Here is a 16,266-nt window from a genome sequence, read left to right on the forward strand (position 1 = left end):
CATTCCCTCAGACGCTATATAAAAGCCAGTGTTCTGTTCAGGAGAGAGATTTTCTGAGAGCTTTTTGTAGAGAGATTTTCTGAGAGATTTTGCTAGAGGTTGATTTTGCTGAGAGTTGGTATATTTTGTGAGTTTGTTGCTCAGATAGAGCTTATTTGATGTCGTTTGTTAGTTTGTTTGAAAATTGTTTAATATTCTGTTTCATTTGTTCCCAGGGGGAGAAGGGGAAGGCACCTTGGGAGTGCTTAGGCAAGAGGCCCGCGGGCATACATATACCCGTAGCATATTCGCTGTCTAGGCACACTAGGTAAGACCTGGGCGGACCACCCCCTGTATTTTGGTTAGGGCACCAGGTGGTGCTAAATTAGGTAAGTAGTGGGTAGGCAGGTAAGATAGGAGAGGGGGAGGTTTTGAGATTTACTTTCTTTGCTTTGGTTCCGTCCAGCCCCTTTTCCCCATATTACCGTGTAAAGGAATAAAGTCCTTGTAAACGGTACCACATTCTGCTTGTTGTTATTCTTACTCACACCTACAGTCCATACCTTTCTCACTTCACAGAGAGTTTAGTTGTAGCAGGGTGTTGCGTTCCCTCTTCATAGAGGCGTGCGTAACATGCGCCTTCTTCACGACGCTGTCTGTGTGGGTGGACCAATTCAGTACTACCCTCTCCACTACTGTTCCGTCGATGTTGATAGGGGGGTGTTCCCTCTGCTGTTTCCTGAAGTCCACAATCATCTCCTTTGTTTTGTTGACGTTGAATGTGAGGTTATTTTCCTGACACCACACTCCAAGGGCCCTCATCTCCTCCCTGTAGGCTGTCTCGTAGTTGTTGGTAATCAAGCCTACCACTGTAGTGTTGTCCGCAAACTTGATGATTGAGTTGGAGGCGTACATGGCCACGTAGTCGTGAGTGAACAGGGAGTACAGGAGAGGGCTCAGAACGCACCCATGTGGGGCCCTAGTGTTGAGGATCAGCGGGGTGGAGATGTTGTTACATACCCTCACCACCTGGGGGCGGCCTGTCAGGAAGTCCAGTACCCAGTTGCACAGGGCGGGGTCAAAACCCAGGGTCTCGAGCTTGATGACGAGTTTGGAGGGTACTATGGTGTTAAATGCTGAGCTGTAGTCGATGAACAGCATTCTCACATAGGTATTCCTCTTGTCCAGATGGGTTATGGCAGTGTGCAGTGTGGTTGCGATTGCGTTGTCTGCGGACCTATTTGGGTGGTAAGCAAATTGGAGTGGGTCTAGGGTGTCAGGTAGGGTGGAGGTGATATGGTCCTTGACTAGTCTCTCAAAGCACTTCATGATGACGGAAGTGAGTGCTACGGGGCGGTAGTCGTTTTGCTCAGTTACCTTAGCTTTCTTGGGAACAGGGACAATGGTGGCCCTCTTGAAGCATGTGGGAACAGCAGACTGGAACAAGGATTGATTGAATATGTCCATAAACATACCAGCCAGCTGGTCTGCGCATGCTCTGAGGACGTGGCTGGGGATGCCGTCTGGTCAGCAGTGTTAAGCAAGCATTAACACACGAGAGACTGTGCGTTGCCAGGGAATTTCCGCGCAAAGCACTGTCTGGAGTGTGTTAATGAACTTATAAAACAACCTAACGTTACAGCAGAGTCATAAAGAGACTTGACAGCTGGAATGAGAACAAACTCTATCTGCCTAGCTAGTAATGCAATGACTGCTATACAGTTGAAGTCGGAAGTTTACATACACTTATGTTGGAGTCATTAAAGCTTGTTTTTCAACCACTCCACAAATTAATTGTTAACAAACTATAGTTTTGACAAGTCTGTTAGGACATCTACTTTGTGCATGACACAAGTCATTTTTCCAACAACGCAGCCATCATACGTCTCAGGAAGGAGATGCGTTCTGTCTCCTAGAGATTAACGTACTTTGGTGCGAAAAGTGAATGTAAATCCCAGAACAACAGCAAAGGACCTTGTAAAGATGCTGGAGGAAACCATTACAAAAGTATCTAAATCCACAGTAAAATGAGTCCTATATCAAACATAACCTGAAAGGCCGCTCAGCAAGGAAGAAGCCACTGATCCAGAACCGCCATAAAAAAGCCAGACTACAGTTTGCAACTGCACATGGGGACAAAGATCGTACTTTTTGGAGGAATGTCCTCTGGGTTATAACATTGTTATGTTTGGAGAAGAAAGGGGGAGGCTTGCAAGCCGAAGAACACCATCCCAACCGTGAAGCACGGGGGTGGCAGCATCATGTTGTGGTGGTGCTTTGCTGCAGGAGGGACTGGTGCTCTTCACAAAATAGATGGAGTCATGAGGAGGAAAATTACGTGGATATATTGAAGCAATATCTCAAGACATCAGTCAGGAAGTTAAAGATTGGTCGCAAATGGGTCTTCCAAATGGACAATGACCCCAAGCATACTTCCAAAGTTGTGGCAAAATGGCTTAAGGACAACAAAGCCAAAGTATTGGAGTGGCCTTCACAAAGCCCTGACATCAATCCTATGGAAAATTTGTGGGCAGAACTGAAAAAGCATGTGTGAGTAAGGAGACCTACAAACCTGAATCAGTTACACCAGCTCTGTCAGGAGGAATGTGCCAAAATTCACCCAACTTATTGTGGGAAGCTTGTGGAAGGCTACCCGAAATGTTTGATCCAAGTTAAACAATTTAAAGGCAATGCTACCTAATACTAATTGAGTGTACGTAAACTTCTGACCCACTGGGGATGTGATGAATGAAATAAAAGCTGAAATAAATCATTCACTCTACTATTATTCTGACATTTCACATTCTTAAAATAAAGTGGTGATCCTAACTGACCTACGATGGAATTATTACTCTATTTAAATGTCAGGACGCTTGTTTTTCAGCTACATTTCAGTCAGTTTTCCTCATAAATTTGGTGGTTAGTGGATAAAGTATCTATGATGAACAAATTTTTCTGAAAATGAACTAGTCATCAGCCATCAGCTCACGAGTGTAGCTGCGTCTAGCTAGAAAGCTAGCTATTGTCATCTCGAACTAGCACTTCACATAGGCTAACTGAGCTGTTTTATTAGAAAACAGTTGAGATTACTCAAATCCTGTAGCTAGCTAGCAAGTCCACCTCGGTGACAATGTTGTTGGGTGAGGAAATGTTAGATTAGTCTTAGTTTTAATATAACCTGATTTGTGATTACTACTGGTTATGGATATGAGGCAACATAAATTGTCCCCCATGTTTTTTGTTTTGGACAGGGCTCGGAGTTTGGCGTATTGATATTTTGAAAACTGGCACTCATTCAGTGAGTCATTAGTCTACTTCAAACAGTTTGGAAAACAGGGCATTGTCAATGGCTTGGAACCCCTTTTCACCCAGTCAGATTGCAGGTTTTTCCAAACCTGTTTTATAGCGAGCTTTAAAGATGATAACAGTATGACTGATGAGGCTCTATTGTTGTCTCTGTTAGCAATTAGGCTCTTTTTAGTGAGGGATTATTTGAGCTGAATTCTCTATCAGTTCTTTGCCTCGTTTAGTTTTTTATTGTCGATCCAAAGTGTGCATATCTTTAGTTGGGGACTACATTGTCATCTCAGCCTGCGCTTGGTAACTGTGTTCTTAACAGACAGTATGCCTTGTGTGTGTGTGTGTGTGTGTGTGTGTATTTGTTTGTTTGTTTGTTGGCAAATACGCTGCAGCACTTTACTTCACTAAATCGAAGCACTGTTTTAGTGACTGGGTGTTTTGTGGGTTGTCCACTCCACATGATTGGGTGTTGTCTAAAACAGGGAACAGACCGTTTTTAGCTTGTTATGGTTTGGTGGCCTGGGTTGTGGTCAGTAGGATGAAACGGTGCGGTATTACATGAACTTCCAATAAGAACACCGTTTTTTGTAACACTTAACTTAATGCCTTGCATGTAGACTATAATGCATTATTATGCCGTTATAATGCATTGTAAGACTTGACATGCATACAGTATTTTAAGCTTTATTATAAGAATTTACATACATGCTTATAACAAGTTATAACTAATTGTATCTGCAGGGTAGGCTTTAAGTAAAGTGTTACCCAACAGGTTTTTCTTCAGTGTCCCCCACTCAACACAACCCTGGTCTTTCTTCACACATGAATCAGAACAACAAATTGTGAGAAGATACACAACCCACTGCCCCTGTTCTCTTTAGTGATATAACCATAACCAGATAACCTATAGAGGGCCACAGCAGTTATGACTCAGTGATGCTCTTACCCATTGAAACACCAACAGAAGGTTATACATGGTCTTGAAGAGAGAGCATGATTACAAAACCCACTCTTTGATTGGTTTTCCACTGAAGTTGACTTCCTTTTGCTAAGGCTATCTTTTCAGCACTGCACACACACACACACACACTGTTGTTCTAAATGTTTTGACTTGAATGTTTCACTCAGCTACTCTTGCTGGGGTCAGTACAAATTATACACAGAAAGAACGACATTGAGAACACACTTTTTTTAACGTAACTCAAATACACAATGTTATTGCCTCCACAATGCTTCCACAACACATCATCCTCTACTGTATCTCCTCGATGTTCTGTCTATCTGCCCTTTCCAGGGAAAGAGAGCAATGGTCACGCTCACAGCGAGGACCCCTCAGAGGTGTCCAGTAAGTGCCTGCCGTGCCGTGAGGGCTGCCCCTACTGCCGGGGCGACACACCCTGCCTGGCTCAGGAAGACGGGGCCCTCCGGCTTTCTGTAGCCTCCTTCCAGGGCCTTTGCATGCTGCTGGACTTAGTGGCCATGGTGCTGGTCTACCACTTCCGCAGGAACAAGGTAAGGGCTCAGTGGGAGGAAGCATGGGTTAGGGGTCAAGCAGGGGAACTCCATCCAGAAAACTGGTATTATGTATTAAGACTGGTATTATGTTTTTCACCAAAGGTATTACTGGTATAGGTTGGTGTTTCTATTTCATACACTTGTGATTTCTGGTATAACTTTATTTAAATGTTTTATTATTTGTTATAAGCATGTTTGAGCCCTTATAATGTATTTCTATGCTACAACGTACTGAAAATGGCTTTTATTGAATTAGTTAAGATCATTATGAGATGATTTCAAGACATTTTAAGTTAAAGGATACATACAATTTGTAGGAGCATCCACCTGGAGGATGCATGGTAGCCATTTTGTGCCAGAATGTTCATCACACGAAATCCTGTTGGACTTCAGTAAACTGTTACTGGATTGCCATTTTTGAATGGTAAGAAAGAGAGACCAAAATATCTACTGATTCCTACCCTCCAGGACCTGCATTGATGAACACAGCTGCTTGGAGGTTGTGACCCAAATGGCACCCTTTTCCATATATAGTGTACTACTTTTGACCAAGGCCCATATGGCTGTGGTCAAAAGTAGTGCACTATGTAAGGAATTAGGAAGCAACTCAAGTGTTGTGCCAGAACTCCTAATTTACCATTTGTTTGACTACCAAATGACTACCACAGTCGTGTCGTCAGCAAACTTGATGATGGAGTTGGAGTCGTGCATGGCCACACAGTCGTTGGTAAACAGGGAGTACAGGAGGGGGCTAAGCACACACCCCTGGGGGGCCCCTGTGTTGAGGGTCAGTGTGGCGGATGTCAAATCAAATTTTATTTGTCACATACTCCGAATACAACAAGTGTTGTTCACCTTGCAGTGAAATGCTTACTTACAAGCCCTGAACAAATAATGCAGTTTTAAGAAAAATACCTAAATAAAAGTAACAAATAATTGAAGAGCAGCAATAAAATAACAATAGCGAGGCTATATACAGAGTGTACCGGTACAGAGCCAATGTGCGGCGGCACCAGTTAGTCAAGGTAATTTAGGTAATATGTACATGTAGGTAGAGTTATTAAGTGGGCTATGCATAGATAATAACAGAGAGTAGCAGCAGCATAAAGAGGGGGGGGAGACAATGCAAATAGTCTGGGTAGCCATTTAATTAGATGTTCGGGAGTCTTATGGCTTGGGGGTAGAAGCTGTTTAGAAGCCTCTTGGACCTAGACTTGGCGATCCGGTACAGCTTGCCGTGCGGTGGCAGAGAGGACATGCTATGACTAGGGTGGCTGAAGTCTTTGACAATTTTTAGGGCCTTCCTCTGACACCGCCTGGTATAGAGGTCCTGGATGGCAGGAAGCTTGGCCCCAGTGATGTACTGGGGTGTACGCACTACCCTCTGTAATCCCTTGTGGTCGGAGGCCGAGCAGTGGCCATACCAGGCAGTGATGCAACCCGTCAGGATGCTCTCGAGGGTGCAACTGTAGAACCTTTTGAGGATCTGAGGACCCATGCGGCAGGGTAGCCTAGTGGTTAGAGCATTGGACTAGTAACCGGAAGGTTGCAAGTTCAAATCCCCGAGCTGACAAGGTACAAATCTGTCGTTCTGCCCCTGAACAGGCAGTTAACCCACCTTTCCTAGGCCGTCATTGAAAATAAGAATTTGTTCTTAACTGACTTGCCTAGTAAAATAAAGGTAAAATAAAAAAAAATGCCATATCTTTTCAGTCTCCTGAGGGGGAATAGGTTTTGTCGTGCCGTCTTCACTACTGTCTTGGTGTGCTTGGATCATGTTAGTTTGTTGGTGATGTGGACACCAAGGAACTTGAAGCTCTCAACCTGCTCCACTACAGCCCCGTCGATGAGAATGGGGGCGTGCTTGGTCCTCCTTTTACTGTTGTCCACAATCATCTCGTTTGTATTGATCATATTGAGGGAGAGGTTGTTGTCCTGGCACCACACGGCCAGGTCTCTGACCTCCTCCCTATAGGCTGTCTCGTCGTTGTCGGTGATCAAGCCTACCACTGTTGTCATCTGCAAACTTAATGATGGTGTTGGAGTCATGCCTGACCGTGCAGTCATGAGTGAACAGGGAGTACAGGACAGCACTGAGCATGCACCTCTGAGGGGCCCCCATGTTGAGGATCAGCGTGGCATATGTGTTGTTACTTACCATTAACACCTGGGGGCTGCCCGTCAGGAAGTCCAGGATCCAGTTGCAGAGGGAGGTGTTTAGTCCCAGGGCCTATGGTGTTGAACGCTGAGCTGTAGTCAATGAATAGCATTCTCACATACGTGTTCCTTTTGTCCAGGTGTGAAAGGGCAGTGTGGAGTGCAATAGAGATTGCGTCATCTGTGGATTTGTTGGGGCGGTATGCACATTGGAGTGGGTCTAGGGTGTCTGGGATAATGGTGTTGATGTGAGCCATGACCAGCCTTTCAAAGCACTTTATGGCTACAGACGTAAGTGCTACGGGTCGGTAGTCATTTAGTCAGGTTACCTTAGTGTTCTTGGGCACAGGGACTATGGTGGTCTGCTTGAAACATGTTGGTTTACAGACTCAGACAGGGAGAGGTTGAAAATGTCAGTGAAGACACTTGCCAGTTGGTCAGCGCATGCTCGGAGTACACATCCTGGTAATCCATCTGGCCCTGCGGCCTTGTGAATGTTAACCTGCTTAAAGGTCTTTCTCACATCGGCTGCGGAGAGTGTGATCACACAGTCTTCCAGAACAGGTGATGCTCTCATTCATGTTTCAGTGGCACTTGCCTCAACGCGAGTATAGAAGTAATTTAGCTCATGTCACTGGGAAGCTCTCGGCTTTACTTCCCTTTGTAGTCTGTAATTGTTTGCAAGCCCTGCCACATTAGACGAGCATTGGAGCCGGTGTAGTACGATTCGATCTTAGTCCTGTATTGACGCTTTGCATGTTTGATGGTTCTTCGGAGGGCATAGCGGGATTTCTTATAAGCTTCCGGGTCAGAGTCCTGCTCCTTGAAAGTGGCAACTCTACCCTTAGCTCAGTGCGGATGTTACCTGTAATCCATGGCTTCTGGTTGGGGTATGTACGTACAGTATCACTGTGGGGACGACGCCATCGATGCACTTATTGATGAAGCCAGTGACTGATGTGGTGTACTCCTCAATGCCACCGGAAGAATCCCGGAACATATTCCAGTCTGTGCTAGAAAAACAGTCTTGTAGCTTAGCATCTGTTTCGTCTGACCACTTTTTTAATGACCGAGTCAGTGGTGCTTCCTGCTTTAATTTTTGCTTGTCAGCAGGTATCAGGAGGATAGAATTATGGTCAAATTTACCAAATGGTGGGTGAGGGAGAGCTTTGTGTGCGTCTCTGTGTGTGGAGTAAAGGTGGTCTAGATTTTTTTCCCCTCTTGCTGCACAGGTATGTTATTCATGTCGTCGTTCAGCCACGACTCGGTGAAACATAAGATATTACAGTTTTTAATGTCCCGTTGGTCGGATATATGTGCCTGGTCCACTTTATTATCCAGTGATTGTATGTTGGCCAATAGTACTGATTGCAAAGGCAGAATAGCCACTCGTCTCACCGGGTGCTCACAAGGCACCCTGATTTCCTTCCGCGATACCTCTGTCACTTTCTCCTGCGAATGACAGGGATGAGGGCCTGTTCGGGTGTCTGGAGTAAATCCCTCTCGTCCGACTCATTAAAGAAAAATTCTTTGTCGTCCAGTTTAAGGTGAGTAATCGATGTTCTGATGTCCAGAAACTGTTTTTGGTCATAAGAGACTGTAGCAGCATCATTATGTACAACATAAGTTACAAACAATGCGAAAAAAAATAAAAATAGCACAGTTGGTGTAGAGCCCATAAAACGGCAGCCATCCCTTCCCTTCCGGCGCCATCTTCAAACTAGTTTTGTTACCTACTCTCACCACCTGGGGTCAGCCCGTCATTAAGTCCAGGATCCAGTTACAGAGGGAGGTGTTCAGTCCCAGGGTCCTAAGCTTGGTGACGAGCATGGAGGGCACTATGGTGTTGAACGCTGAGCTGTAGTTGATGAACAGCATTCTTACATAGGTATTCCTCTCTTCCATGTAGGAGAGGGCAATTTGGAGTACAGTTGAGATTGCATCATCTGTAGATCTGTTGGGGCGGTCAAATTGGATTGTGTCTAGGGTGTCTGGGGTGATGGAGTTGTGTACCATGACCAGCCTTTCAAAGCCCTTCATGATTACAGATGTGAGTGCTACAGGTTGGTAGTCATTGTGACAGCCTTAGACTTCTTGGGAACATTTGACGGTCTTCTGTTGTGGTAATGGCTTCCTTTGACATAGTGCTTTTCATCTGGTCTCAAAGCACTTTACCTTGATCTGGAGTAACTCATTATTCCATCCAACCCCAATTTGTAGTAACATCCACCCAGGTGATGCATGGTAGCCATTTTGTGCCAGAATGTTCATCACACGGAATCCATTTCCACTGTGGAGAGGTGATGAGTGATTGGGCCAATTTGAAACTGGGGAGGGCCCAGGGTGAGTATAGCCAGAACTCTGGGGTTAACAGCCATAATCAAGCATTAAGTGTCATGGGATTTTTAGCGACCACAGAGTCAAGAACTCTATTTCTCATCCTAAGGGCACCTTTTGCAGTACGTATTCCACAGCAATGATGGTTATTGACACACTATAGGACAGGGTTAAACAAACCTGTATATGATATTCCAATATGGTTGTCTCTTATAGAGTCCACACATGCCAGGCCGTTTGTTTTGTATATCCAGCTATATGCCACGATTCGAAGCTTGGGTTGTTCCATATAAGAATCTTTCAGAAATGCAGTTCAGATGAGATGTCCCTTGAGGTGTGTGAATTTACATATATACATAAAATACATTGCCTTCTAGGATATAATGAGTAATTAAATTAAGCCCAGAGTTGTCCAGTGGCCCTCGCTCATTTTCACTAACATGATTGGTAGCAGAGCAGTTCAACAAAGGGACTATCTTGATCATTTATATCCATTGTGTTGTGCCATTGAGTCAAATTCTTTATTTATTTTCAGCCGAGTAGATTCAGAATGAGTGAATGGATGACAATTTCTCTCATGTGATATGATTGTGTAGATCATCCTAGTAACTCTATGACTTACATTTGGCTCATTCATCCCCCTCCTCTCCCCTGTAACTATTCCCCAGGTCGTTGCTGTAAATGAGAACGTGTTCTCAGTCAACTTACCTGGTAAAATAATGTTAAAATAAAATAAATAAAAATGGATGTTACACTACATGGCCAAATGTATGTGGACACCTGCTCTTCAAACATCTCTTTCGAAAAATAATGGGCATTAGTATGGAGCTAGTCACCCCCCCTGCTGCTTTAACAGCCTCCACTCTTCTGGGAAAGCTTTCCTCTAGATGTTGGAACATTGCTACGGGGACTTGTTTCCATTGAGCCACACAAGAATTAGATAGGTTGGGCACTGATGTTGGGCGATTAGGCATGGCTCACACTCGTCAGTTCCAATTCATCCCAAAGGTGTTAGATGGGGTTGAGCTCAAGGCTCTGTGCAGGCCAGTAAAGTTCTTCCACACCGATCTCGACAAACCACTTCTGTATGGACCTCGCTTTGTGCATGGGGGCATTGTCTCTGTTTGTGGCAACTCTGTTGCAAGTACAGATCGTCTAGAATGTCTACGTGCTTCAGCACTCAGTGGTCCCGTTATCTGAGCTTGTGTGGCCTACCACTTTCCGGTTGAGCAGTTGTTGTTCCTAGACGTTTCCAATTCACAATAACAGCACTTATAGTTGACCGGGGCAGCTTTAGCAAGGCAGAAATTTGACGAACTGACTTGTTGGAAAGGTGGCATCCTATGACGGTTCCACGTTGAAAGTCACTTAGCTCTTCAGTACAGGACATTCTACTGCCAATGTTTGTCTATGGAGATTGCATGGCTGAGTGCCCTCTATTGTTCTCTACTGTTGAGTCTCTCTCTCTCGCTCTTTTTTTGTAGAGGATCCGAGCATCTGGTCTTATCCTCCTGGAAGCCATCTTGTTTGGAGCCTTGCTTCTCTACTCTACCGTAAGTCTCCAATTTAGACGTGTGTTTGTTTGTGACTTTGTGTGTGCGTGTGCATTTGTGTGTCTCTGACCGTCTGCATGCCTGTCCATTGTCCACAGTCCCTCTGAATTGATATATCACAGCTATATTTTAAAATGACACAAAAAAACAAGCCACAGACATCCTGGATGACAACACAGCTGGTGATGTGTGAGTAATGCTTTAAAGTGTGTCGTACAGTCCAACCTGGAGCGCCACACAGAGTTTTAACAGACGGGGAGCTTACAGCCAACGTTGCATGGCGTTTTTATGGAGCTACAGGGATTTCAAATTCACTCACTTCAAATACCTTCAATGGCTGCCAACAGCAAAACACAGCTGTCTAGAGAACACATTTGGAAAATTATAAAAGAAAAAGGGAAAACAAAGCCAGAGAAGTAAACCACACAGGAGGGACTATTAAAAGTTTGTTGACAAGGATGAGGTTCGACGTTGTTGGCTAAAGTAAGCTTTAGAGATTGGGCTTTTCCTCTCAGGCTAGAGTTGTAGCAATGTCTCTGTAGCAGTGTAGTATTTACATAACTTAGTAATAACGTAACTTAGTAATAATGCAACTTAGGAATAATGCAACTTAGTAATAACGTAACTTAGTAATAACGTAACTTAGTAATAACGTAACTTAGTAATAACGTAACTTAGTAATAACGTAACCTAGTAATAACGTAACTTAGTAATAACGTAACTTAGTAATAACGCAACCTAGGAATAATGCAACTTAGTAATAACTCAACTTTATTATAACGTGATGTAGTAACAACGTAGCGTAGGAACAATATAACATTGTGACAACATGGTAACAACATTATATTGTAACAATGTTACGTAGTAACCACGTTATGCACTGGGAGACCTCACCTCACCATGTTTTTTTTTTACTGAACATTATTTTTGGTGCATTCCACACAAATGGGGAGATAAACCTAAGCTTATCAACAATACTACTATGGTTTGGTTGTCATCATTATCGTTGTGATATACTTTTAAACCAGGGGTGCAGCACTCCAGTCCTCAAAGTTTCTGCATCTCAGGCTATTCCTGGACCAAAGTGGAGTGACTCCATCCCCCCAAAATATACTTTCCCCTTTTCATCTCTTCTGCCACAGGACCCAGGAACTCCTCACTCCAATGTGCTCATGCAACCCTGGTTATCTCTCTCTATTCTTTCTCTCGCTCTCTCTCACCCTCCCTCTCTCTCTTCCACAGTGATGTGCTCTCCTCCTGCTGCTGCTGTTGCCACAGCCGCAGCTTAGTGCAGCTGCTCTGCCGTGGTGCTCAATTTTTAAAGAGTCCGTCAAGTTCTAGTGCAACTTGTATTAAAAATACATCTGCTGGTTAATTTATTGGGAGGAGTTGGGGGTATGGACAGGGGAAAGAAGAGGAAGCCACCTTAGCAGGTTGATGCTGGAAACAAACATGTAGCTCCCTTCTCTTTCGCTCATTTGAGTGGCCCATGCAAGTTATACTCTGCTGGGTATTGCGTGTGTGTGCTATTGCACGTGTGTGCTTGCGTATATTTGGCCTAGTTGTACGTCTTGTTTGGGACGTGATGTATTTTGACTTGTCATGGAGGAATGTGGGACTTGCTGTTCTACATGGACAGGGCTTGGTTACTACAGAAGCCTGGATACAACTAATACTAGCCGGAGGTTATCAGTACAAGTGAGTTTATTGTCACGAATCTCGCCGAAGATGGTGCCTATTCCTGTTCGGGTGGCGCTCGGCGGTCGTCGTCGCCGGCCTATTAGCTGCCATCGATTCCCTTTCTATTTGTTTCTGTTTATTGGGTTTAATTGGGTACACCTGTTTTGAGTTAGTTTTTGTTTGTAGGCTATTTAAGGGCACTAGGCCCGCTGGGTATTTGTGCGGGCTTGTTTCCTGTTATCTATGTATGTGATCAGTGTGTCCGGTGTATTTTTGGGACAGGTTGTTTCACGCGCCCTGGTGTTTTGCATGTCGTGGAATCACAGTCTATGGAATAAAATATCCACGTACTGAATTACCTGCTCTCTGCGCTTGACTCCTCCACTCACCATCATTAGAAGTTGTAACAGAAGCCCGCACCACCGAAATGGAGTCAGCAAGGGCAGCGACCACCCCTCTCCCAACTATGGAGGAGCGCGTCCATCACCATACGGCTGTCCTCCATCGGATCGGTACAGCGATGGACCAGATGATGGAGAGGATGGAGCGATGGGAGAGGAGTGGTCTACCGACGTCTACCCCAGCTCCCCCACAGACGACGCCACCTACTCCACCTACGTCGTCCTCTGGGTCCAGCTCATTGCGTCTCTCCCCCCCCCCGAGGGAGTACGATGGAGCGGCGGCTGGGAGCCAGGGATTTTTGCTCCGGCTCGAGCTCTACCTGGCTACCGTGCGTCTGGCTCCCTTGGGTGAGGAGAGTGTGAGCTTCGTCGTCTCCTGTTTAACGGGTAGGGCCCTGATGGACCATTACCGGTGCAGTCTCCGGGAGGACGTCCGCCGGGAGCTAGCTTGTCGGGACACTACTCTCTCCCTGGATGAACTGATAGACATGTCGATTCGATTGGACAACCTGCTAGCTGCCCGCGGGCGTTCAGAAGGGGTCCTGTTAATTCCACCCTCCAGCCCTCCCGCTCCCACTCCGATGGAGTTGGGAGGAGCTGCATCTAGGGAGACCAGAGGAGGAGGCTCCTCCTGCGCCTATTGTGGACGGAGAGGACACACTTTGGACCGGTGCTGGAGGAGTTCCTCTGGGAGTCGAGCTGGTCGGCGGAACACTCCTCGGCCACCCCAGGTGAGCAGGCAACACACTCACCCAGAGCTCCCTGTTGGTCACATGTTTTTTTTTTCCTGTGTTTTTCCCCTCTCTTCAGCATAAGGCGCTAGTCGATTCAGGCACAGCTGGGAGTTTTATGGATCGCGGACTCGCCCGTAAGTTGGGTATTCCGTTAGTGCAGATAGACCCACCTGTCCCCGTGCACTCCTTAGATAGCCGACCGTTAGGGTCAGGGCTGGTCAGGGAGGCCACGATTCCGCTGGACATGGTGACGCAGGGGGATCATAGGGAGAGGATCAGTTTCTACCTTATTGATTCACCTGCGTTTCCAGTGGTGTTGGGGATTCCCTGGCTAGCTATTCATCACAATCCCCTCATTTCCTGGAAACAGGGGGCTCTTCAGGGGTGGTCAGACGAGTGTTCGGGTAGGTGTATAGGAGTTTCCATCGGTGCCACGACGGTGGAGAGTCCAGACCAGGTTTCCACCGTGCGCATTCCCCCAGAATATGCCGATTTGGCTATCGCTTTTAGTAAGAAAAAAGCGACCAAATTACCACCCCATCGACGGTGGGATTGTGTGATAAACCTCCAGCAGAACGCTGCACTTCCCCGGAGTCACGTGTACCCACTGTCACAGTGGCTGTTGGCTATGGAGACATATGTCACGGAAGCTCTGAGACAGGGGTACATTCGGCCCTCCATGTCACCCGTCTCCTCGAGTTTCTTTTTTGTGAGGAAAAAAGAGGGAGGTCTGCGTCCGTGCATTGATTATCGAGGTCTCAATTCGATCACAGTGGGTTTTAGTTATCCGCTACCTCTCATCGCTACGGCGGTGGAATCATTCCACGGAGCGCGTTTCTTCACAAAACTGGACCTCAGGAGCGTGTATAATCTGGTGCGTATTCGGGGAGGAGACGAGTGGAAAACAGCATTTAGTACCACATCAGGCCACTATGAGTACCTCGTCATGCCGTATGGGTTGAAAAATGCTCCAGCCGTCTTCCAATCTTTTTCAATAAATTTGTAGATGAGATTCTCAGGGACTTGCACGGGCAGGGTGTGGTAGTCTATATTGATGACATCTTGATTTATTTTGCCACACGCGCCGCGCATGTCTCCCTGGTGCGCAAGGTTCTTGGGCGACTGCTGAAGCATGACCTATACGTCAAGGCTGAGAAATGTGTGTTCTCCAAACCAGCCGTTTCCTTCCTGGGTTATCGCATTTCCAGCTCGGGGGTGGTGATGGAGTGTGACCGTGTTAACGCCGTGCGTAATTGGCCGACTCCGACCACGGTAAAGGAGGTGCAGCGGTTTTTAGAGTTTGCCAATTACTACCGGAGGTTTATCCGGGGTTTTGGCCAAGTGGCGACACCCATTACCTCACTGCTGAAGGGGGGCCGGTGCGTCTGCGGTGGTCGGCAGAGGCTGACGGAGCCTTCAACCAGTTGAAGGTGCTGTTCTCTGAAGCTCCCGTGTTGGCGCATCCGGACCCTTCGTTAGCATTTCATAGTGGAGGTGGATGCGTCCGAGGCTGGGGTTGGAGCCGTGCTGTCTCAGCGCTCGGGCACACCACCGCAATCTGGAGTATATTCGAGCGGCGAGGAGACTGAATCTGCGTCAGGCTAGGTGGACCATGTTCTTTACACGCTTTAGATTTACGATCTCTTATAGACCAGGTTCCCTTAACACTAAGGCCGACGCGCTGTCCCGCCTCTATGACACCGAGGACCGGTCCATCGAACCCACGCCCATCCTTCCAGCCTCTCGGCTGGTGGCCCCGGTGGTATGGGAGGTGGACGCGGACATCGAGCAGGCGTTGAGTGTTGAACCTGCGCCTACACAGTGTCCGACCGGTCGTAGGTACGTGCCGCTTGGTGTCCATGATCAATTGATTCGGTGGGCTCACACACTACCGTCTTCGGGTCATCCGGGGATTGATAGGACAGTGCGGGGTCTTAGGGGGAAATACTGGTGGCCCAACTTAGCTAAGGATGTGAAGCTCTATGTCTCTTCCTGTTCGGTATGCGCTCAGAGTAAGGCTCCTAGGCATCTGCCTAGAGGGAAGTTACAACCCCTCCCGGTTCCACAACGGCCATGGTCCCATCTCTCGGTAGATTTCCTTACTGATCTTCCCCCATCTAAGGGGAACACTACCGTTCTGGTCGTTGTGGATCGGTACTCTAAGTCCTGCCGTCTCCTCCCTTTGCCTGGTCTCCCTACGGCCCTACAGACTGCAGAGGCTCTATTTACCCACGTCTTCCGGCACTATGGGGTTCCAGAGGATATCGTATCTGATCGGGGTCCCCAGTTCACGTCCCGGGTTTGGAAGGCGTTTATGGAGCGTCTGGTGATCTCGGTCAGCCTTACCTCTGGTTATCACCCCGAAAGTAATGGGCAGGTGGAGAGAGTAAACCAGGAAGTGGGTGGGTTTCTGAGGTCGTATTGCCAGGACCGGCCAGGAGAATGGGCGAGGTATGTCCCGTGGGCAGAGTTGGCACAGAACTCACTTCGCCATTCATCCACAAATATGTCACCATTCGAATGCGTACTGGGCTACCAGCCGGTCCTGGCTCCGTGGCATCAGAGTCAGACCGAAGCTCCTGTGGTGGAGGAGTGGGTACAGCGCTCTAG

General features: G+C 46.8%; 1 protein-coding gene across 1 annotated transcript in view; it reads left to right on the forward strand.

Moving 5' to 3' along the window:
• The window catches only part of gpr158b (G protein-coupled receptor 158b), a 91,190-nt gene that overhangs the window by 48,020 nt on the left and 26,904 nt on the right, over positions 1 to 16,266 (forward strand). The window contains exons 4-5 of the mRNA XM_029642072.2: positions 4,574 to 4,791; positions 10,773 to 10,841. Coding sequence (XP_029497932.2) covers positions 4,574 to 4,791; positions 10,773 to 10,841 — 287 coding nt within the window. The remainder of the gene's footprint in view (positions 1 to 4,573; positions 4,792 to 10,772; positions 10,842 to 16,266) is intronic.

Source organism: Oncorhynchus nerka, linkage group LG9b (assembly GCF_034236695.1).
Source record: "Oncorhynchus nerka isolate Pitt River linkage group LG9b, Oner_Uvic_2.0, whole genome shotgun sequence".
NCBI lineage: Eukaryota > Metazoa > Chordata > Actinopteri > Salmoniformes > Salmonidae > Oncorhynchus > Oncorhynchus nerka.